The 22,689-nt window shown below is 39.9% G+C and overlaps 2 protein-coding genes across 2 annotated transcripts; both read right to left on the reverse strand.

The window, feature by feature from the left end:
- Nucleotides 1-582: 582 nt before the first annotated feature.
- Nucleotides 583-6,768, reverse strand: LOC142202948 (beta-1,3-galactosyl-O-glycosyl-glycoprotein beta-1,6-N-acetylglucosaminyltransferase 3-like). Its single transcript, XM_075273336.1, is given in 3 exon segments — nt 583-1,710; nt 3,726-3,757; nt 6,702-6,768. Coding segments are annotated over 3 exon segments (1,227 nt in total).
- A 3,883-nt stretch (nt 6,769-10,651) lies between these two features.
- LOC142204887 (beta-1,3-galactosyl-O-glycosyl-glycoprotein beta-1,6-N-acetylglucosaminyltransferase 3-like) lies at nt 10,652-12,091 on the reverse strand. Its single transcript, XM_075276215.1, has one exon. It carries the CDS (start codon nt 12,008-12,010, stop codon nt 10,691-10,693), a length of 1,320 nt encoding a protein of 439 aa, XP_075132316.1. The 5' UTR covers nt 12,011-12,091; the 3' UTR covers nt 10,652-10,690.
- Between the last annotated feature and the right edge of the window lie 10,598 nt (nt 12,092-22,689).

Below are 22,689 nucleotides of genomic sequence, written 5' to 3' on the forward strand. Positions count from 1 at the left end.
AGGGAAGGTGGGAGGGGAATCGAGTAATGGCGCACTTTACCACGCGGTGTTCGATTCGATTCGAACATGCCGAACAGCCTAATATCCGATCGAACATGAGTTCGATAGAACACTGTTCGCTCATCTCTAATCATTATCATCCATTATTTCTTGAAACTCAGCATTGAGCTGCTTTGGTATTATTCCTCTTTGAAATATATGGATATGTTGACAATTGGATTCTACATTTCTACATTCTACCTACCGATAAGGGGCAATGGCAATTCCCAGTTTTTATTTTATTCAGACATTTCCAGGAAGAATAACAGAAGAATTGCACAATGCTGAGTTCTAAGAAAAGGTGCTCTATCACAGTTATATTGTTAGGAATACAAGAAATGACCTGTTGAAGATGGAATTTACTATTGTATTTGCTATTATTGTTCTGTAGTAGTAAAACATTATGGCACAATAGGTTTAGACTATATTAGTGAGCCTTTCATATAATAAAAGAAATTTTTTTTAAAATTTTAATAAAATTGATCAGTTTACCATTTTTATAATATCACCTTTTAATACAAGGTAAAGAAGAAATGGGTTTTGTCATTTTATTTCAGATATGTTTTCTCCCCTATAGAAAGACTTATACCTCAGATATTCTTCCAGACATTGTATTGCTGTATCATCTACTGCAGGGTCAAACTTTTTAGCAAGGAGATGATGCTGTTTTAGCAACCAATGCAAATCACCAGACCCATAGACACATATTAAGCCTTGATGGATGCCTGTGCATGGAGGGTATGAAGCTCCTGTAGATACATCCCCTTCATGATATGACTACTTTACTATCCTTGATATAGAATTCACGTCTGAAACATCATATTTTTCGTTCCAAAATATTGATCCAGGGACTCCAGGCATGCGGTTTAGTGTTGCCCAAAAATGTTCCTCTGGGCTGTAAGTGTCCTGCTCCCACTGAATGAATTGTTGTATCTGTAGGTTTTCCAATATGTATTTCACAAAATCTCTAGTAATCACAATGTAAGGCACACCTGAAAACATTGGGATATTCATTGGAGGGACACTCTTACGCACAGTGGTTTTTACGATGGATGACCCTACTTCATAGTGAAAGAGCCACCTATCTAGTTTATCTGATGGCGTTTTCATAGTTTCCATACTATTCTTTCCTTTTAACAACTTCAGGGCCATCACAATCTCAGCATTGGTCTTTAGTGGAAAGTCTGTCCTGTGGGTATTTAGTAGATACATCCACTGAACATTGCTCTTCACCAAATCCTCCATACAGTTGAGATCATCTTTTACTCTTGACCATGTTGCATGGACCACCTTCTCTAACTTAGATGCCACAAAGACGTTATCTAAGCACGAAGTGATGGCTCTTACTGTCTTCTTAAACATCTCTGGAGACTTTTCATCCACATGAATGCAGTAAATGTTCTGAGGGGCATAAAGTGCTCTTAACAGTCTCTCAAACATCTCAATCTTCTCATGAATCACCATGGAATATGCAATGGGAAAGTCTTCTTCTTCCTTGCTCAGTGCAAAAGAAATATACTTTCTGCTGGTCCTGAACTTTGTACAGTCTTGGGTCATATTCAGATAGTCATTTTCGGTTAAGGATATCCTGCTTTTCTTCAGATATAAATTGTATAAATTTGCTTTTGTTAGAGCTTCCTTTTCTCCCTTGATAACTTTGGAACAGTCGAGCTCTGGAGAAGACACATGCACATGTAACAGATCTTCTTGTAAGCGCTTACTTGTCACTTCATTTAAGGAATTGTACATTTCTTTTATGGCGTAGTACAGCAGTAGAGCAGTAAGAATAACTATGGAGAGATTCTGCAAGGAAGTAATCCGAAAAAGACCACGACCAACCATTGCTAATGGGAGTTGAAGAGTCTGCTTTTATCCAACCGTTTGCTACAAAGATGTGGATTGTTGAAATGCTCCAGAGACTTCTGAACAAGCAATGCTTTGGTCACCATCACCTTGTTCAGTGTAACAGAACAAACGGCAATAAACCAAGTACTAATACAATAGTGTTCCCATATCACATCATTGTTGTATAGTGTTTACACAAGCTCAGCATGTTATTTGATTTTTGAGGTATATTTTCTGTCTTTTAGACTAAACCATGTAAGTGTTTAATGTTTATTAACATTCTTCTGTGAGATACTAAAATGACCTAGAAATGTATTTATTAAAGAGGTTATCCCATAAGGAAGATTTGGCCACATTTACTGATATTTAGACAGTGTTTAACTTACTTGACAGTCTAGAAATGTACCAAATTCATCAAAATGGCTTACACTGAGTCATACATTTGGTCCATCTCTAAACACTTTTATCTAGCCACAAAATGGTTGGCTTACTGTGGCCTAGTTCACATCTGCGTTCGGTATTCCGTTCCGGGAGTCCGCTTGGAGACTCCCCTGAACGAAATACCGAACACATTGACATGCAGTGAGCTTATGAAAGCACACGGACTCCATAGACTATAATGGGGTCCATGTGTTTTCCACACAGTGTCCGCACAGAACATGTGGAGAGAAAACTACTTCATGTACTACTTTGCTCTTTGCATGACTTGTGCTGACACCGTGCGGAAAACAGCAGAGAGACTACTATTATTAATAATTAGGAGGATCTATTATTAATAAACTGGGGGAACAATTATCCCCCCATATTAATAATAGTTCCCCCAGCCTTATTAATAGTTAATTTATAAGGAGAATCTATTATTAATAAAGATATATTAATACACAGTTTGTGTGTGTGTGTATATATATATATATATATATATATATATATATATATATACTATATATATATATATATATATATATATATATATATATATATATATATACATATATACACACACACACACAATCTGGTCTGCCAGCAACTTATATGGATAGATGGAAAATGTCCTTTTATTGGAAAAAGCAGAACAGTGTACTGCACATGTCTGTCGGACATTTTCCTGTGGCCAAATGGGAGAGGCCACAGGAAAATGGCCGACACAGATGTGCAGTCGGTGCTTTCGGACCCAGAGAAGAGGAGTGTGAGAGAAGAGGCGGAGATGGTGAAGAAGACAGAGGCCGTTGCTGGAGAGTTTTCAAGCAGCACTGGGTACCCCCCCCCCCATGCTGCGAGGAAACTCAGTTGCATAAGGAAGAAAGAAGGAATTCCTCAGGAATGGTGGCGTGGATCAGAATAATAAAGGTTACAGAAGAATCGCCTTTTTTTAAGGCTATTTCTACGTGTATTTATTGTAAAGAGGGTATTCTAATGATAGAATCTCTTTAATAAGGCTAGGGGAACTATTATATATAAGGGGGGGGGGGCTATTTATAAGGAGGAACTATTATTTGTAAGCCCAGCTGGAGAATTATAGTTAATAAGAAGGAATTATTATTAATGAAGATGAGGAACTTATTATTTATAAAGGGGGGGGGGGGAACTATTCCTGATAGGGGGAGTATTATTTATAAGAACAAACTATTATTACTAAGGTGGAACTATTATTCATAAGCAGGGATTATTATTTATAAGGGGGCACTATAATAACTCATAAGGCAATACAAAAGGTGGCGATTTCTATTGTATATGAGCAAAAAAGGGGGTTGTTATCACTGGGAGCAGAAAAGAGTATTATTAGATAGCTATTTTAAAAAGGAGTTTTCTAGCCGCAAACTGATTTTTTTTATACTGATGACCTGTCCATAGGATTGCGGCCTCAGTATGTGATCTGTCAGGGTCTGTCTGCCTCCATGTGTTTATAGTGGACAGGATGCAGCACCGCTACTATTCAGGTAATAGGACTGGCACAGCTGTCCTGTGGACAGATTATATACTGACATACCGATGAGCTGTCCTGTGGACAGATTATATACTGACATACCGATGAGCTGTACTGTGGACAGATTATATACTGACATACCGATGAGCTGTACTGTGGACAGATTATATACTGACATACCGATGAGCTGTACTGTGGACAGATTATATACTGACATACCGATGAGCTGTACTGTGGACAGATTATATACTGACATACCGATTAGCTGTCCTGTGGATAGATTATGTACTGACATACCGATGAGCTGTCCTGTGGATAGATTATGTACTGACATACCGATGAGCTGTCCTGTGGATAGATTATGTACTGACATACCGATGAGCTGTCCTGTGGACAGATTATATACTGACATACCGATGAGCTGTCCTGTGGACAGATTATATACTGACATACCGATGAGCTGTACTGTGGACAGATTATATACTGACATACCGATGAGCTGTACTGTGGACAGATTATATACTGACATACCGATTAGCTGTCCTGTGGATAGATTATGTACTGACATACCGATGAGCTGTCCTGTGGACAGATTATATACTGACATACCGATGAGCTGTACTGTGGACAGATTATATACTGACATACCGATTAGCTGTCCTGTGGATAGATTATGTACTGACATACCGATGAGCTGTCCTGTGGATAGATTATGTACTGACATACCGATGAGCTGTCCTGTGGATCGGTTATTAGTATAAAATAATTAGTTTGGGGCCAGAAAACCCTTTAATTGATGTCATGTTTATTAGGTTAGGAGTCTGTGTATTGCATGGCTATTATCTTTGATTCACTATGCAATATAATGGCGGTAGTCACAGTGTGGAGCTTGTTTACTATCTGGGCCTTGTATAGAGGTGGTGTTGGTCTATACATGATGTGTTTTGTTTGTCAATTGTCTGTATAGCGGTAATAATTCTCCCCAGTATAGTGGTACACACATAGCAGTATCACAACTATATACATATCTTTACAATTTTTTTTTGTATTCCTGATCTTTTGAGACTATATCAATGCCGCTGGAAGTGCAGCCCTGACTTCTGAAATGACTGAACATGATGGTGTGGATAGTCCAGGATATGGGGGTCCCACTTTGTTTTTTTAACTGGCCCTGCCACTAACTTACACCCACTTTTTGAATGAAGCACAAAAGATAAGTAATAAATGTGATACAAAGCATATAAAACACTTTTATATGCACATTTTCTTGTTCATTCTTGTTTTGATTATTGTTAGGCTTTTTTTTCTAAATCACCAAATTATGAAAACATCTGGAATTAAACTCATTTAAAAGTTACCCAGTTAATAGTTATGGCAGATATTTACAGTATGGCACCACCTGGTGTTGAGCAACAGCATAGCAAAGTGTATAGCATTGTGCACATCCACCTACAGAATCTAGTGCAGGTGAACACACATGTACAGTCAGCCGCCACATAGCCTGTGTTCTGTATTTTGATCCTCTGATCACTGCAAAGAAGTATAAAGAACAGCATTCTTCTTTTCTGGAAAGGACCAGAGCCTTTGCAGTAACTTGACAGTATAGATGAAAAGAGTCGTCCTCCTCAGCATGTAAGGATTGTTTAGGTGGTAAGAAGGTGACGGACAGATTTTTCCAGAGGATATCTCGACTTCTCCAGGCCTGGAACCCCTGATATAGACAATATTCTGCAATACATCTGTATTACAGGTTCAAACCAATGGGGGAATTAAAGAAAAACATGTGAGTTTTTTTAAGATTAGTAAAAACAAAAACAAAAAAAACTAATAATTAAAAATATTTTACTTACAAAATAAACAAAAACAAATTCCTAAATATAATGAGTTATTAACCCCTTGCCACCACAGCCAGTTATAGGCTGAGGCCTCATGTTGTGAGTTTTTTTTTCTTTGCAGATTTTGCTGTAGTTTCTTGAGCCAAAGTCAAGAGTGGCTACCAAAGGAGGGAGGTGCACACTGAAAAAAATGTATGACTATGTCATTATTTATTTTTTTTTTTTATGTCATACATTCTGCATCAAAATTATCATGGCAATTTCACGGCAACATTTACATATATCTATCTATATCTATCTATCTATCTATCTATCTATCTATCTATCTATCTATCTATCTATCTATCTATCTATCTATATTTATGTTTCACCCCGATTCTTGAATAAAAGTCCATTTGCTAGGTGGCAGTGTATTATGACTTTTTTTTTAAAACTTTTATGTTAATGGTGCTATGTGAGAACTCTTTTTTTGTGGGACAAGTTGTAATTTTTTCTTTACATGATATATGTTTTAATCTGGAAAGGTTTTTTTTTTTTTTTTACTTTTTTATGTTATTTATTTTTTTAACTTTGAAATTTTTTTTTTACTGTCACACAGGAACCTGGGTGTTTGATCCCTTGCATAATATACATCAATATTTCTGTACTACAGTATATGGTACATTATAATGCAAAACATCTGTATTTCAGTATATGGTACATTACCTACCTATGTGTATCAGGCCAAGTCAACCAATCTCACTGGGTGGGTGGCCAAGGAAAGAAAGGGAGCACCTTCACACCCTAGCAACCATGGATCATGGCATCTGAGGGCTTAATATGCCAGAATAAGGACATTTTTTGACTCTTGCAGCAATAATACAACTGGAGCCTAATAGCAATGTTGCAGACATAGCTCTTGTGCCGTATTATGTTATGACGCCAAGGGTTAACTATATGCTCAGCATGATGTAATCATACAATGAAGAACATTAAGGCTGAGTTCACACAAAGTTTTTTGGGTCAGGATTTTGAGGTGGCATCTGCCTCAAAATCCTCCTCCAAAAAAACCACCTCACCATGCACTTCTATGTAATCTGCTTGTAATTGTTTTCCGCTAGTGGAAAAAATAATGGACTTGTCCATTCTTCAAGCGGATTCCGCCTGAAAAAATCAATGCAAGTCAATGAGACGTGGAAAATCCGCCTTGCGGTTTTTGGACGCAGATTTTGATTGACAAAAACCACCTCAAAAACCGTGAGGCATTTTTAAGAAGATACTGCATGACCACATTCTAAAAACGCCTCTAAAAAACGCCTCAAAAAATGCCACATGAATTTTACAAAATCTTGACCAAAAAATTCCGTGTGAACTTAGCCTAAGGAGAGTTCTAAGAAGAGATGGTTCACCCTCTTTTCTCTCAAACAGTAAGATTGAGTTCACATGGAGTTTTTTGGTCCGGAAAATACGCTTAGTAATATTCGTGTGAGATTTTTTTGGCATGTTTTTTGAGGTGTTTTTTGAGGCGTTTTTCGAATGTGTAATGCATTATCTTCTTAATTACGCCGTGCAGTTTTTGAGGCAGTTTTTGTCAATTCCACATCAAAAAACGCGAGGTGGATTTTCCACCACCCATTGACTTGAAAAATGGACATGTTGATTCTTTTTTTCCCGCTAGCGGAAAACAATTACAAGCGGATTACATAGGACAGTATGGTGAGGCAATTTTTTGGAGGAGGAATTTGAGGCAGATTCCACCTCAAAATCCTGACCAAAAAACTCTGTGTGAACTCAGTCTAACAGTCCATTCTGTCACTTTCTTTAAGAACCAACTTTGGAAGATGCTATTGAGAAGCATTAAAAGAAATGGTCTCCACAACCAGTTCTACGTGCTGTTGAGATTTAGAACAGTCTTCTTTCATTCATAATAGTGCCCATGAGATGGAGAGGTAAGAGGGCTCAGAAAGAGCTGTTTTACTGTACACTAGAAGCAGAATGATCAGGAGTAAATATGAATAATCTCTTAGGAAAGCAAACTCTTTTCTTGGCTACAGATCACAGAACTTTTCAAAGTTGCCAATTTGTGTCTGAACTGGTTTGCTGTGAACCAGAAGTGCAACTTGTCTTAAAATAGTCATGTTGGACACTTGAGGGCTCCTAGAACTTCCCTTTCTAGCTCTCTAATGCAAACACACAAATGTCACAAGTGATCAAAATAGATATGTCTATGGGTAAACAGATTGTAGTTGGTGACAACAAGCAGCTTGTTTAACCCCTTCCCGCCGATGGCATTTTTTGATTTTCGTTTTTCGTTTTTGACTCCCCTCCTTCTAAACCCCATAACTTTTTTATTTCTCCGCTCCCAGAGTCATATGAGGTCTTAATTTTTGCGGGACAATTTTTTCTTCATGATGCCACCATTAATTATTCTATATAATGTACTGGGAAGCAGGAAAAAAATTCAGAATGGGGTGGATTTGAAGAAAAAATGCATTTCTGCGACTTTCTTACGGGCTTTGGTTTTACGGCGTTCACTGTGCAACCAAAATGACATGTCCCCTGTATTCTGTGTTTCGGTACGGTTCAAGGGATACCAAATTTATATGGTTTTATTTACATTTTGACCCCTAAAAAAAATTCCAAAACGGTGTTAAAAAAATTTTTTTCTAAAAGTCGCCATATTCCGACGGCCGTAACTTTTTTATACATAGGTGTACGGGGATGCATAGGGCGTCTTTTTTTGCGGGGCCGGGTGTACTTTTTAGTTCTACCATTTTCGGGAAATGTTATTGCTTTGATCACTTTTTATTCAAATTTTTATCAGAATTAAAACAGTGAAAAAACGGCGGTTTGGCACTTTTGACTATTTTTCCTGCTACGGCGTTTACCGAACAGGAAAAATATTTTTATAGATTTGTAGAGCGGGCGATTTCGGACGCGGGGATACCTAACATGTATGTGTTTCACAGTTTTTAACTACTTTTATATTTGTTCTAGGGAAAGGGGGGTGATTTGAATTTTTAATACTTTTTATATTTTTTTATATTTTTTTTACTTTTTTTTTTATTTTTTTTTTTGCATTTATTAGACCCCCTAGGGGTGTTGAGCCCTTAACAAGGCTCCCGGCTGTCATGGCAACGGGGGGTCGGCCCTGGAGCATGCTCCAGGAGCCGGCGATCCCTGCCAAAATGGCGGCGCCCATGCGCCGCCGGGAAGATGGCGCCTCCGGCGCCTTTGACAGCAGCGCCAGAGGGGTTAATGCCTCCGATCGGTCCAGGGACCGATCGGAGGCATTAGAGCTGGTTGTCTACTGCTTAAAGCAGTAGACACCCGGCGGCTATGACGGCCGCCCGGCTCCCGGGCGGTCGCCATAGTTACAGACCCGACACGCGCCGTACTATTACGGCGCATGTCGGGAAGGGGTTAAAAACACACTATTGTCAGAGTTTTTTCCTGTTTTTTTTAAGTAGAAAAAAATGAAAAAGAAAAACAAAAGAAAAACACTTTTTGGAGCAAGGCATTTGCAATTGCTCCAAAAACATTCCCCTGTTGAAGGGTAAGCTACAAGTATAGGTGCTTTTTTTGTGGGTTGTTCTTTCATTAAATGAATTGTACCAGCAATTTTGTCAACGTGTGTATATACCGTATTTTTCGGACTATAAGACGCACTTTTTTTCCCCCAAATTTCGGAGGAAAATGAGGGTGCGTCTTACAGTCTGAATGTGGGTTTGCAGCATGGCCGCGCTACTGCCACCGCTGGTTTTCTTCAGCGACAGTAGCGCGGCAATCCGCAGGCCCCGGCAGCTAAGACACTCCCCGGCATCTGCTGTAATAGACCGGCGGATGCCGGGGAGTGTCTTAGCTGCCGGGGCCTGCAGATTGCCGCGCTACTGCCACCGCTGGTTTTCTTCAGCGGCAGAAGTGTGACAATACTGCAGGCCCCGGCAGCTAAGACACTCCCCGGCATCCGCCGGTCTATTACACAGGGGAGTGTCTTAGTTGCCGGAGCCTGCAGATTGCCGCGCTACTGCCGCTGAAGAAAACCAGCGGTGGCAGTAGCGCGGCCATGCTGCAAACCCACTCCTCCACCGCAGGTCCCGACAGTCAGTTAGCCCCCCCCCCCCGGCCTCATACCTTTAGTGATGCAGGCCGGCTCCTGCACGGCGAGGCCGCAGGAGCCGACCTGTTCCGATGACAGCCGGGAGCCTAATGAAGGCTCCCAGGCCTGTCATAGATATATATTACTATCGCGGCTGGGTCTATGACCCTCCGCGATAGTAATGTATAGAATCTCCCATAGACGGCAATACATTTGTATTGCCGTCTATGGGACTTGCAATCAAATGATTGCAGGTTCAAGCCCCCTAGGCGGGGGATATTAAAATAGTAAAAAAAAAAAAAAAAACCACTTAAAAAAATATAATAAAAAATAAAATAAATAAAAGTTCACCTCCTTTCCCTAGAATACATATAAAAGTATAACATTACTGTGAAACATATACATTAGGTATCCCTGTGTCTGAAAATGCCCGGTCTACACCTGGCCCCACAAAAAAAAACGCCCTATACATCCCCGTACAGCTGCAGGGTCACCTGTCAATGTGGCCTTGCAGCTGTTCCAAAACTACAACTCCCATATATTAAATATTTTACCATTTTTTGCCTGAAAATTTTTTTTCCCTATTTTTCTCCTCTAAAACCTGGGTGCGTCTTATAGTCCGAAAAATACGGTATGTTTTTTTTTTACTTGCTATAATTTTCAATATTGCTAAGTCCGCTGTAATGGGCATACTTAGTCCACAAAATAGACCAAATAGATTTGACATAGATTTAAAATGTTACAGATTTTTTGCTTCATTAAAATGATCAGTTTCTGGTATTTTAATTGTGTAATAAATAATATATCCTATAACATATATATGCATGCAAAGGTTGCATTTAATAATGTATTAGGTTATGGCTTTAATTATGTAATAAATATATTCACATATATTAATAAAAAAAAAGTTATAGAAATAAAAAGTGCAAAGGTTATATTCAATAAATTATTTTCAAAGTTTACAATAAATTACAGATTTTTTCCATAGAACAACTTGTATCGCAGATATTCCTCCAAACATTGGATAGCATGATCATCAACTCTTGGATCAAATTTGTTAGCAAAGAAATGGTGTTGCTGAACCAACCAGTTCAAGTCCCCTGCTCCATATACACACACTTGTCTTCTGTGCTTGCCATTGCATACAGGATAAGGAGCTCCATGTTCCATGTCTCCCTCTAGATGTTGCCATTTCACCAGTCGGGCTAATGCAGCTAAATCGGAAGTATCATATTTCATGTGAATGGGAACAGATCCTGGCATCTCAGGAAACCTTTGCAGTGTCGCCCAAAGATACTCATCTGGACTGTATGTATCCTTAGCCCATTCCATAAATTGTTTTACTATGGAGTTTTCAAACAGGGATTTCACAAAGTCTCTTGTGAGCACCACATAAGCATTGCCACTAAAAATTGGAATATTTAAGGGAGAAGAGGTTTTTTTTATTTTGGTCTGCACCACATTATCCTTAATTTCATAGTGATATTCCCATCGCCTCTTCTTATATGAAGGTGGCTTTTCAGACTCCATGTTGTTTTTGCCATTTAAAAGTTTTAATCCCTTGACAATTTCAGCATTAGTCTTCAAAGGGAAATCCGTACCACAGGTATTTATAAGATACTTCCAGTCAACACTGCTGTTCACCAAGTCTTCCATGCAATTTAGATCAGCTTGGACACGAGACCATGAGGCATAGACTACAGACTCTCGTTTAGATGAAATAAATACATTGGGAAAACATGAAGCTATGGCTTTCACCGCTTCATGGAACGTCTGTGAAGATTTCATGTCCACATGTATGCAATAAACATTCTGAGGCATGTAAATCGATCGTAAAAGTCTCTCAAACATCTCAATGTTATCATGTATTACCATGGAGTAGGCAATGGGAAAATTTCTTTCCTCGTCACTGAGACTAAACGTGACATATTTTTTCAACTTTTTAAAGTTTCTACAGTTTTTGGTTATCTCCAAATAGTCTCTCTCTGTGGCAAGTACTCTCCTATTTGCTACAATTAAATTATCGATCATAGTCTTCCTCACCTCGTCTTGGTCACCTCTGATGATTCGGGAGCAGTTCTTTTTCCCAGAGGCTTCAAGCTTTAAATCCTGGTAGTAAAGATTCCTGCAAGATTCACTCCTTACATGTCCAGTCTGACTATTATAGTCCAATTTACATTCCAGAGATTTATAGTTCATCATCATTGTCAGGAAGAATATAAGAAAGAGAAAAAGGAGAAATTGATTTGGATTCAGTTTCTGTATCTTTCTCCAGAACATGTGTAGCATTGTCGGGAATTTTTTGTAAGTGACTAAAACCTAATCTCTCTCCCGAATTTTTTTTTTTCTTTATCACATCCTTCACCTACAGTCAGCATACTTAGAGAGGCAGGAGTCTTGTAAAATGTGATTAACTGCAAGATAACTTCTTCAATAAGGTAGCCAATGACTAAGCAGACTGAGTGTTGCGTATTGTAAGGAACTGGCAGATCCTGTTTTGCTAGTTTCCACCCTTTAATGTGTCTCAATATACACAGATTTTGAATTTTTTTTTAGAGAAGTTACTTTAAGACTAAAGCCCACGTAGCAAGCGACAGCAAAAAAGCACTACAGGAAAAAAATCAGAGCCTTTCAAAGAAAGTGCGCAGAAGTTTCATCTGCGGACATATTGTTCCTTTTACACCTCTAGGGAAACCACTGGTGTTTCCGTAGGTATAATTGACATTCTGCAAGTTCCAAAACTGCAACGGATTTGGAAATCGCAGCATGTCATCTGTACATATTTTTCCGCAATCTGTGGATGGGGTTCACTAGATCAGCCAGATTTATGAAACAGCCTTAGACACTTTGATAAACATGGGCAACTTGAAAACACTTTGCTATCTTCTTATAGCCTTCTCCTGCTTTGTAGGCCATCCTCCATTTTCATTTTCAGGCTGCTAGGCAGCTGCTTAGAAGAATGCATAGCTGCTGTTTTTTTGGCACAAGGTTAGAGGAGGCTGGATATTTATAAAAATGTAAAATTTGCCTCATTTGGCCTTTCCTTTTGATGATAGTGAACAAGCCGTAACCCTAACTGGTAATGAAGGTCTGAGACCTTGGTCAAAGTTATCTGAGTGCACAAATCTACAAGGGCTCCCAAACTTTTACAAGGCACTCCTTTCTCTTTTTCACTCTTAAAGAGGACCTTTCACCATTTGGGGCACATGCGGTGTAATACACCGCTAGAAAGCTGAGAGTGCGCTGAATTCAGCATACTATTGGCTTTCCCTTTCTGTGCCCTAGGTGAAGAGCTATCAGTGCTGGTAGCAATTCACTGTCAGAAGGGCGTTCCTGACAGTCATTCAGGATCGCCCTTCCTCACAGCAGTGTGTATAGCGCTGTACTGTGAGAGGGCGGGTTCCTTACGGCCCAGAAATGAGGCATTACTATAGCGCTACTGTGAGGAAGCGCGTTCCTGCTGACTGTCAGAAACACCCTTTTGACAGTGAAGAGCTACGGTACCGGCACCGCTCTTCACCGGGGGAACAGAAAGGGAAAGCAGAGTGCATTGAATTCAAACATAATAATACACTGATATTGCCTAAAATTACAGACAGGTGTTTCATCTTTAACTTTATGCCATTTAAAAATCATTTAATATTCAACTTGCTTAACTGTTCACAATAACAACCATTTAGACCAGGAGTCTCCAAACTTTTGCATGCCACTGTATGTCTGGACAATGCAGGAAAAAGAAAAACACACACCCAGTCGCATGAAAATCATGAAGTGCAAAAGAAATGTCAGTAAAATACAAAAGAAAGCATAGAACAATTTGAATCTGACATGTAGCTATTACAATAAGAACCAGTCAATGTAAACAATACCAGATAGTCCAGACACATTTAATGAGAAATAATGGCAGTATACAACAAGCATAAAAAGCCACCCAGCTTACCCACAGACATGATGATAAGAGATCTAAGTGTCCTGAGTATTCCTCCAAACAGCAGCAACACCGATGCACATTTCATCTACTTCTAGAATTCGTCAGGAGTATATTGATAAAGAACAGGCAATATAAAGGGTACTTACTACACATAATTAAAAACAGCTAATTGGAGGAGGGTACATACTAATGTAGTAATATGAAGGAGGCAAATGCCCTGTATAAAGCGCCCTATCAATTAATGCCTATATCTCCAATTCACCTCGTCACTGACAACGTAGGAAATGCCCAGTGCGCTCACGCATGCCGATACTATATGACACTTCCACAAGAAAGAGAGGAGAGATGTGCTGATTGGAACTGCGCTGCGATCTTTTCCGCAAAGTGGGGTGGGATTCGCATGAATGCCATCCACTTTGCCTGCACCATACAACGCCACGATTTTTCCCGCCTTACGGCCTTACTGAAGATATTCCATGTATCATATGATGCTTTGGCCTCCATGAGAAGCAATTCTGCTATGGAGAAAATAGATCCATAATACACAATCTGATAGAACATGCCACAGTTCTTTGTCTGTCACATACATACAGAAAAAAAACCCTCAATGTCTAAATGAAGCATCGAAGCCAGCTCTGCAGAAAATGATTTGAGGTTCAGTCCTAGCTTGTCCGCTTTTCTCTACCACTTTAGTGTCATATGACATAATTCTTCACTTAGCAAACGCTTTTTCATGAACTATAGTCGAGATAAGCTACACCAATGATTTCTGAGTTTATTTTCAGATGTTATTTGACTCTCTTCTAATGAACTCTTTGCTAGCTTACATGTGTCATCTTTTTTCCATATTACTCACACTGAATGGTTTCTGTAATATTAGGCAATGGAAATCTGGTTAAACACATATCACAGTTTATGCATACCTCCCAATTTTCAAAGGACAGAAAGAGGGACAAAATGCAAATTTAGCTCCTCCCACTTCTAAATTAATTCGACCCATTGCCATCCTCTTTGTGTTCTCCACACAGTATAAAGCTCCTACAGTCACCCTTATATTATATTCCCCCACATTGTAATGTTCTTCTCAAATTAACCTCACAGTATAGAGTTTCTCTCTTGGTGCACCCACAGTTTAATGTCCCTCTCCAGCTGTGCCAGTTTTATGTCACCCTACAGCTGCCCCAGTTTAAATTGGGGGAAACTAGAGGGGGACATTAAACTGAGACAGCTAGAGATTGACATTAAACTTTGGGGTTATCTGGTAGGGGACATTAAACTGGGGGTAACTAGAGGGGGACATTAAACTGATGCAGCTGGAAGAGGACAATAATGTCCTCCTGTAGTTGCCCCCAGTTTAATGTCCCCCACCAGCTAACACCACAGTTTAATGTCCCTCTCCAGCTGTGCCAGTTTTATGTCACCCTCTAGCTGCCCAAGTTTAAATTGGGGGCAACTAGAGGGGGACATTAAACTGAGACAGCTGGAGAGGGACATTAAACTGTGGTGTTAGCTGGTGGGGGACATTAAACTGGGGGCAACTAGAGGAGGACATTATTGTCCCCTTCCAGCTGCATCAGTTTAATTTCCTCCACAAGTTGCCCTCAGCTCAATGTCCTCCTACAGTTGTTCCAATTTTAATGTCCTTCTCCAGCTACCACTATGGTTTAATGCCCCTCTCCAGTTGCCTCCACTTTAATGCCCCCTCTTTCTGCTGACAGTTTAATGTCCTTCTTCATCTGCCCGTACAGGTTAATGCCTCCTCTATCAACCACCACAGGTTAATGCCTCCTCTATCTGCCCGCAAAGTTTAATGTCCCCTCATATAACCCCCAGTTATTGTCCCCCTCCATCTGCCCCCACAGTTTAATGTGCCTCTTCATCTGCCAAAGTTAACATGAAAAACAGTAACATCATCACATCTGGACGCAGATAAGTTGAATCCGGGACATACCTCCAGGTGACTGGGACCGCGGGACAGGACCCAAAATCCAGGAACTGTCCCGCTGAATCAGGAAGGTTGGGAGGTATGCTTTATGGATTATGACTGTGTTTACTTAAAGGGATTGTCCAGTATTTTTTTATGGCCTATTCTTACAACTAAGTGATATGTTCATAGAACATCCTACCAAATTAGTTCAAGATCATCCAGACATATTTTTTAGAAATATGAGAGAAGTACTGATGCTACACTTGGATTGTAGCAAACTTTGAAGTGCTACCCTCCCATAAATTTCATCTTTCTCAATCTCTTTTTGTATATGCACTTGCATGACTCCATTCACACTCCATTTTTTTATCAGTAGTATGTCTAGGGAAGACTTCCCGGCTAAATATTTCCAGTTTAGAAATATGTAGCCCAATCACTCCAACTGTAAAAAATATACTGCTCAATATATATTTTTCAGCATCCCACTGCATAGAATTGAGTAGTCAGTACAGCACATTAGTGGAAAATGACAAGAAGATATTAAACTACAGAATAAACACTACTTCTCATAGGATATCAATCTATCTTATGCAGAGATTCTGCATATAGCCATTACCGGTACCACCTAGTATTGCTGCTTAGGCCAGGGCCCCATGTAGTTAGGGAGCCTTCACATGGAGTAAACGCGCGTGTATTTTTGCAAAATACACGTGTAAAAATTCACGTGTAAAAATAAGACTCCCATTGACTTCAATGATATTGTTTACACGTGTAAAAATACGCCTGTAAAAATATGCCTGTAAAATGTCATTGAAGTCAATGGGAGTCTCCATACAATTACTCCCACCTATACATACACATGAAACCATATGGGAATAGTCCTCTCAGATACAGAGGATCTACTCTCAATAATCTAATCCCATATGGTCCAATATTATAATAGCAAATAGAGGGTATAAAGCAAATATGCTAAGGTGATGCCATATGGTAAGTGCATACCTATCTGTTAACCCCCAGCAAAGGACAAGTCCACACTTTAAAAAAAAAAGGGATTTGGTAGCTAAATATACAGACATGCATCCCCTCACTCTCATTGTCTCAGTGGTAACGTGTGGTGAATGTCTCCACAGTACTAGTGTAATGGAGAGCCTAAAGTTATATCCTAAGTGAGCAGCTGGGTCGGTCTAGTCTCTATACTGCATTCACATAGCCCCAAGTAAAGAACCTGCTGGAGTAGCAACACCCATGCCTACTGGCAAGTGCTATTGAGGGAATGACAACTTTCCCCTGCTTGTATGTCTTGCTCAACACGTCTCACCTAACCTCTGCTCTATCAGGTTCATCAGGAGCATGATTATGGGGGTAAAAATAAAAAATCGGTTGAGCTCCAGTACCAGAAGAGAGGCTGATCCTTCCCGCTGGCTCTGCTGCCTCTAATATAGGGCTAAGGGTAAGTTCACATGGGTTTTTTTGGTCCGGAACCTGAGGCGGAGGCCAGTGTGAACTTACCCTTAGCCCTATATTAGAGGCACTGGCATCCAGTCGCGCACTCAGCTCTGGATTAGGCCCAAATGAATGGGCCTGGGAGGGAGTGTTTTCAAGCGGATGTCATGAGGCAAATCTGCCTGAAAGAATGAGCATGTCGCTTCTTCTTCTGGGAGCCGGAACAAACAGCTCCCAGAAAAAAGAACCGACCGGCTCCCATTGATTTTAATGAGAGACGGTCAGGATTTTGAGGTGGATACGGCCTCAAAATCTTGACCAAAAAACCCTGTGTGAACTTACCCTTAGCATGCCAGCACCCCGCCCCTAGCCACTTATAAAAATATTAAAAACACGGCCAAGAACAAAACTATGTGGGCTAACACTGGTAAATACTGTAGTCTCTCTTCATAATGTACACCATCAACAACATTCTGATATCTGTCCTTTAGGAACCTACAAAAGAACTAACCAGGAAATAAATCCAAATTCCATAACATATCACTGAGCTATTTCTATAGAGAACTGTATCAAAGAGCGCTGAAATCTAGACAATGCCTATCCAAGGCACCACCTTCATCCAACAGTTCTGATATACAGTAGTCAAGGAAATCATGAGAATAGTATGACATGCTGTTTTGGGTCCAATAACTTGTTGACACAATGACGTCATCCAGATTAGCTGCACAGCAACAGAAATGTCTCAGGTTTATTATTGTGTCTTTTAATCTCATTTCATGTTCATGCATTTGTGTCTCTTACACTCCTCAACTTTGAAATTGCAAAATATGGAAGTTTTGGAATTGTGGAAATCCCAAGATTGATAGACATGTAAATGATGAGACACTGGGACACTTTGAAGAAATGGCTGCTTCCTTGACCAAATCAGTGTAAAGCTAAAATGATAGATTACCTGATATGAAGATTAGAGGAGTTTGGTTACCATATATTGTCACCCTACACTATAATTCCAGGATCTCTCCATGGCATTGACCATGTGGTCTCCAGACCAATCTCCAACTTGAAGTCGTTCTCCAAACATCTATCTCCCGTCACTGCAAGGCAAAATCTGCTCACCCGCTCCTGAGGCCTGCTCCAGAGTTCTGCCTCATAACTCTGCCTTACGAGTGCCGAATATAAGCTAAGGTTAGGTTTACTAAATCTAAGCATTTTACAAGATTCTTCTGGAGTGAATAAGAAACCAGGATTTGCTGCGGTGCTTGAAAAATAAGACATACCCCAAAAATAAGCCCTAGTCATTTTTTGAAGCAAAAATACCCTGTCTTATTTTCAGAGAAACAAGGTACCCATTAAAATAGGGAGAGTAGGAATGAAGTTGAATGACCTGAGTGACAGGGTTGGTTCCAATTATATGAACTGGGTCAGAACCAGCCCATTACCCACAGTTCCAGCTTAAAAAGTCTCTGGAAGAAGTAAATTAAATTTCACTTCCAAGACATCCCCTTTAAGGAAAATGTGTAAATTAATTGTGATTTTAGATAAATGACGAGTGCAGATTCTGACCAAGGCAAATAAAATTATGGAATGCATCAAAAGAGGTATAGAGTCTCATGACAAGAACATAGTTATACCACTATATAAATCACTGGTACGACCACACTTAGACTATTGTGCGCAATTTTGGGCCCTAGTATACAAGAAAGACATAATCAAACTAGAGAGACTGCAGAGACGAGCAACCACAATTATTGGGGGAATCGGAGGACTGGACTACAATGATAGATTAACAAACTTGGGGTTATTCAGTTTAAAAAAAAAGACGTCTATGAGGCGATCTAATAACACTGTACAAATACATGAAGGGACAATACAAAGAACTTTCTAATGATCTATTTACTCCTAGGTCAGTGACAGTGACAAGGGGACATCATCTATGTCTGGATGAGGGAAAGTTTCAGCAGCAACATAGAAGGGGATTCTTCACAGTAAGAACAGCGAGGCTCTGGAACTCTCTGCCCCAGGAAGTGGTGATGGTGGATTCATGAAAAAAGTTCAAAGAAGGCCTGGATGCCTTTCTAGAACTGAACAATATCACGGATTATGGGTTCTAAATTTTGTAAAGCACACGTTGATCCAGGGATTGCCAGTCGGGAAGGGATTTTTGTCCCCTGAAATGTGGCAATTGGCATAAGCTTCATGTTTTGGGTTTTTTTTTTGCCTTCCTCTGGATCAACACTTTAGGGGATTGTAGGGTTATAGGTTGGACTTGATGGACTGATGTCTTCATTCAACCTCATCTACTGTGTAACTATAAAACATCTGTGATTTCAGAGGATCCATAGGAAGAGAGTACCATGGACTTTTAGTCATGATATCACCTCTCCCCCCATTATTAATCAGAGTGCACACTTGCCATTTGCCTCCTCAAATGCTGTAGTCAAAGCTAAATTTTATCTCTACCCTGAATCTGCCTCTCATTGTTTTCAATGGAAGATAGAGATCGAAGTGGGACACTGTAAAAATAAGCACTATTATAGTCCAATTTACATTCCAGAGATTTATAGTTCATCATCATTGTCAGGAAGAATATAAGGAAGAGAAAAGGGAGAAATTGATTTGGATTCAGTTTCTGTATCTTTCTCCAGTACATGTGTAGCATTGTTGGGAATTTTTTGTAAATAACTAAAACCTAATCTCTCCCTCGATTTTTTTTTTTCTTTATGACATCCTTCACCTACATGCTTAGAGAGACAGGAGTCTTGTGAAATGTGATTAACTGCAAGATAACTTCTTCAATAAGGTAGCCAATGACTAAGCAGACTGAGTGTTGCGTATTGTAAGGAACTGGCAGATCCTGTTTTGCTAGTTTCCACCCTTTAATGTGTCTCAATATACACAGATTTTGAATTTTTTTTTTAGAGAAGTTACTTTAAGACTAAAGCCCACGTAGCAAGCGACAGCAAAAAAGCACTACAGGAAAAAACGCAGAGCCTTTCAAAAGAAAGTCTGCAGAAGTTTCATCTGACTTTCTGTTCCTTTTACACCTCTAGGGAAACCACTGGTGTTTCCGTAGGTATAATTGACATTCTGCAAGTTCCAAAACTGCAACGGATTTGGAAATCGCAGCATATCAGCTGTACATATTTTTCCGCAATCTGTGGATGGGGTTCACTAGATCAGCCAGATTTATGAAACAGCCTTAGACACTTTGATAAACATGGGCAACTTGAAAACACTTTGCTATCTTCTTATAGCCTTCTCCTGCTTTGTAGGCCATCCTCCATTTTCATTTTCAGGCTGCTAGGCAGCTGCTTAGAAGAACGCATAGTTGCTGTTTTTTTGGCACAAGGTTAGAGGAGGCTGGATATTTATAAAAATGTAAAATTTGCCTCATTTGGCCTTTCCTTTTGATGATAGTGAACAAGCCGTAACCCTAACTGGTAATGAAGGTCTGAGACCTTGGTCAAAGTTATCTGAGTGCACAAATCTACAAGGGCTCCCAAACTTTTACAAGGCACTCCTTTCTCTTTTTCACTCTTAAAGAGGACCTTTCACCATTTGGGCACATGCGGTGTAATACACCGCTAGAAAGCTGAGAGTGCGCTGAATTCAGCATACTATAGGCTTTCCCTTTGTGTGCCCTAGGTGAAGAGCTATCAGTGCTGGTAGCAATTCACTGTCAGAAGGGCGTTCCTGACAGTCATTCAGGATCGCCCTTCCTCACAGCAGTGTGTATAGCGCTGTACTGTGAGAGGGCGTGTTCCTTACGGCCCAGAAATGAGGCATTACTATAGCGCTACTGTGAGGAAGCGCGTTCCTGCTGACTGTCAGAAACACCCTTTTGACAGTGAAGAGCTACAGTACCGGCACCGCTCTTCACCGGGGGAACAGAAAGGGAAAGCAGAGTGCATTGAATTCAAACATAATAATACACTGATATTGCCTAAAATTACAGACAGGTGTTTCATCTTTAACTTTATGCCATTTAAAAATCATTTAATATTCAACTTGCTTAACTGTTCACAATAACAACCATTTAGACCAGGAGTCTCCAAACTTTTGCATGCCACTGTATGTCTGGACAATGCAGGAAAAAGAAAAACACACACCCAGTCGCATGAAAATCATGAAGTGCAAAAGAAATGTCAGTAAAATACAAAAGAAAGCATAGAACAATTTGAATCTGACATGTAGCTATTACAATAAGAACCAGTCAATGTAAACAATACCAGATAGTCCAGACACATTTAATGAGAAATAATGGCAGTATACAACAAGCATAAAAAGCCACCCAGCTTACCCACAGACATGATGATAAGAGATCTAAGTGTCCTGAGTATTCCTCCAAACAGCAGCAACACCGATGCACATTTCATCTACTTCTAGAATTCGTCAGGAGTATATTGATAAAGAACAGGCAATATAAAGGGTACTTACTACACATAATTAAAAACAGCTAATTGGAGGAGGGTACATACTAATGTAATAATATGAAGGAGGCAAATGCCCTGTATAAAGCGCCCTATCAATTAATGCCTATATCTCCAATTCACCTCGTCACTGACAACGTAGGAAATGCCCAGTGCGCTCACGCATGCCGATACTATATGACACTTCCACAAGAAAGAGAGGAGAGATGTGCTGATTGGAACTGCGCTGCGATCTTTTCCGCAAAGTGGGGTGGGATTCGCATGAATGCCATCCACTTTGCCTGCACCATACAACGCCACGATTTTTCCCGCCTTACGGCCTTACTGAAGATATTCCATGTATCATATGATGCTTTGGCCTCCATGAGAAGCAATTCTGCTATGGAGAAAATAGATCCATAATACACAATCTGATAGAACATGCCACAGTTCTTTGTCTGTCACATACATACAGAAAAAAAACCCTCAATGTCTAAATGAAGCATCGAAGCCAGCTCTGCAGAAAATGATTTGAGGTTCAGTCCTAGCTTGTCCGCTTTTCTCTACCACTTTAGTGTCATATGACATAATTCTTCACTTAGCAAACGCTTTTTCATGAACTATAGTCGAGATAAGCTACACCAATGATTTCTGAGTTTATTTTCAGATGTTATTTGACTCTCTTCTAATGAACTCTTTGCTAGCTTACATGTGTCATCTTTTTTCCATATTACTCACACTGAATGGTTTCTGTAATATTAGGCAATGGAAATCTGGTTAAACACATATCACAGTTTATGCATACCTCCCTATTTTCAAAGGAAAGAAAGAGGGACAAAATGCAAATTTAGCTCCTCCCACTTCTAAATTAATTCGACCCATTGCCATCCTCTTTGTGTTCTCCACACAGTATAAAGCTCCTACAGTCACCCTTATATTATATTCCCCCACATTGTAATGTTCTTCTCAAATTAACCTCACAGTATAGAGTTTCTCTCTTGGTGCACCCACAGTTTAATGTCCCTCTCCAGCTGTGCCAGTTTTATGTCACCCTACAGCTGCCCCAGTTTAAATTGGGGGAAACTAGAGGGGGACATTAAACTGAGACAGCTAGAGATTGACATTAAACTTTGGGGTTATCTGGTAGGGGACATTAAACTGGGGGTAACTAGAGGGGGACATTAAACTGATGCAGCTGGAAGAGGACAATAATGTCCTCCTCTAGTTGCCCCCAGTTTAATGTCCCCCACCAGCTAAC

The sequence above is a fragment of the Leptodactylus fuscus genome, chromosome 5 (assembly GCF_031893055.1).
Source record: "Leptodactylus fuscus isolate aLepFus1 chromosome 5, aLepFus1.hap2, whole genome shotgun sequence".
Lineage (NCBI taxonomy): Eukaryota > Metazoa > Chordata > Amphibia > Anura > Leptodactylidae > Leptodactylus > Leptodactylus fuscus.

Excerpts from the sequence above, each read along its gene's own strand:
- LOC142204887 (XM_075276215.1), bottom strand. The coding sequence starts at position 12,010 with ATGCTACACATGTTCTGGAGAAAGATACAGAAACTGAATCCAAATCAA.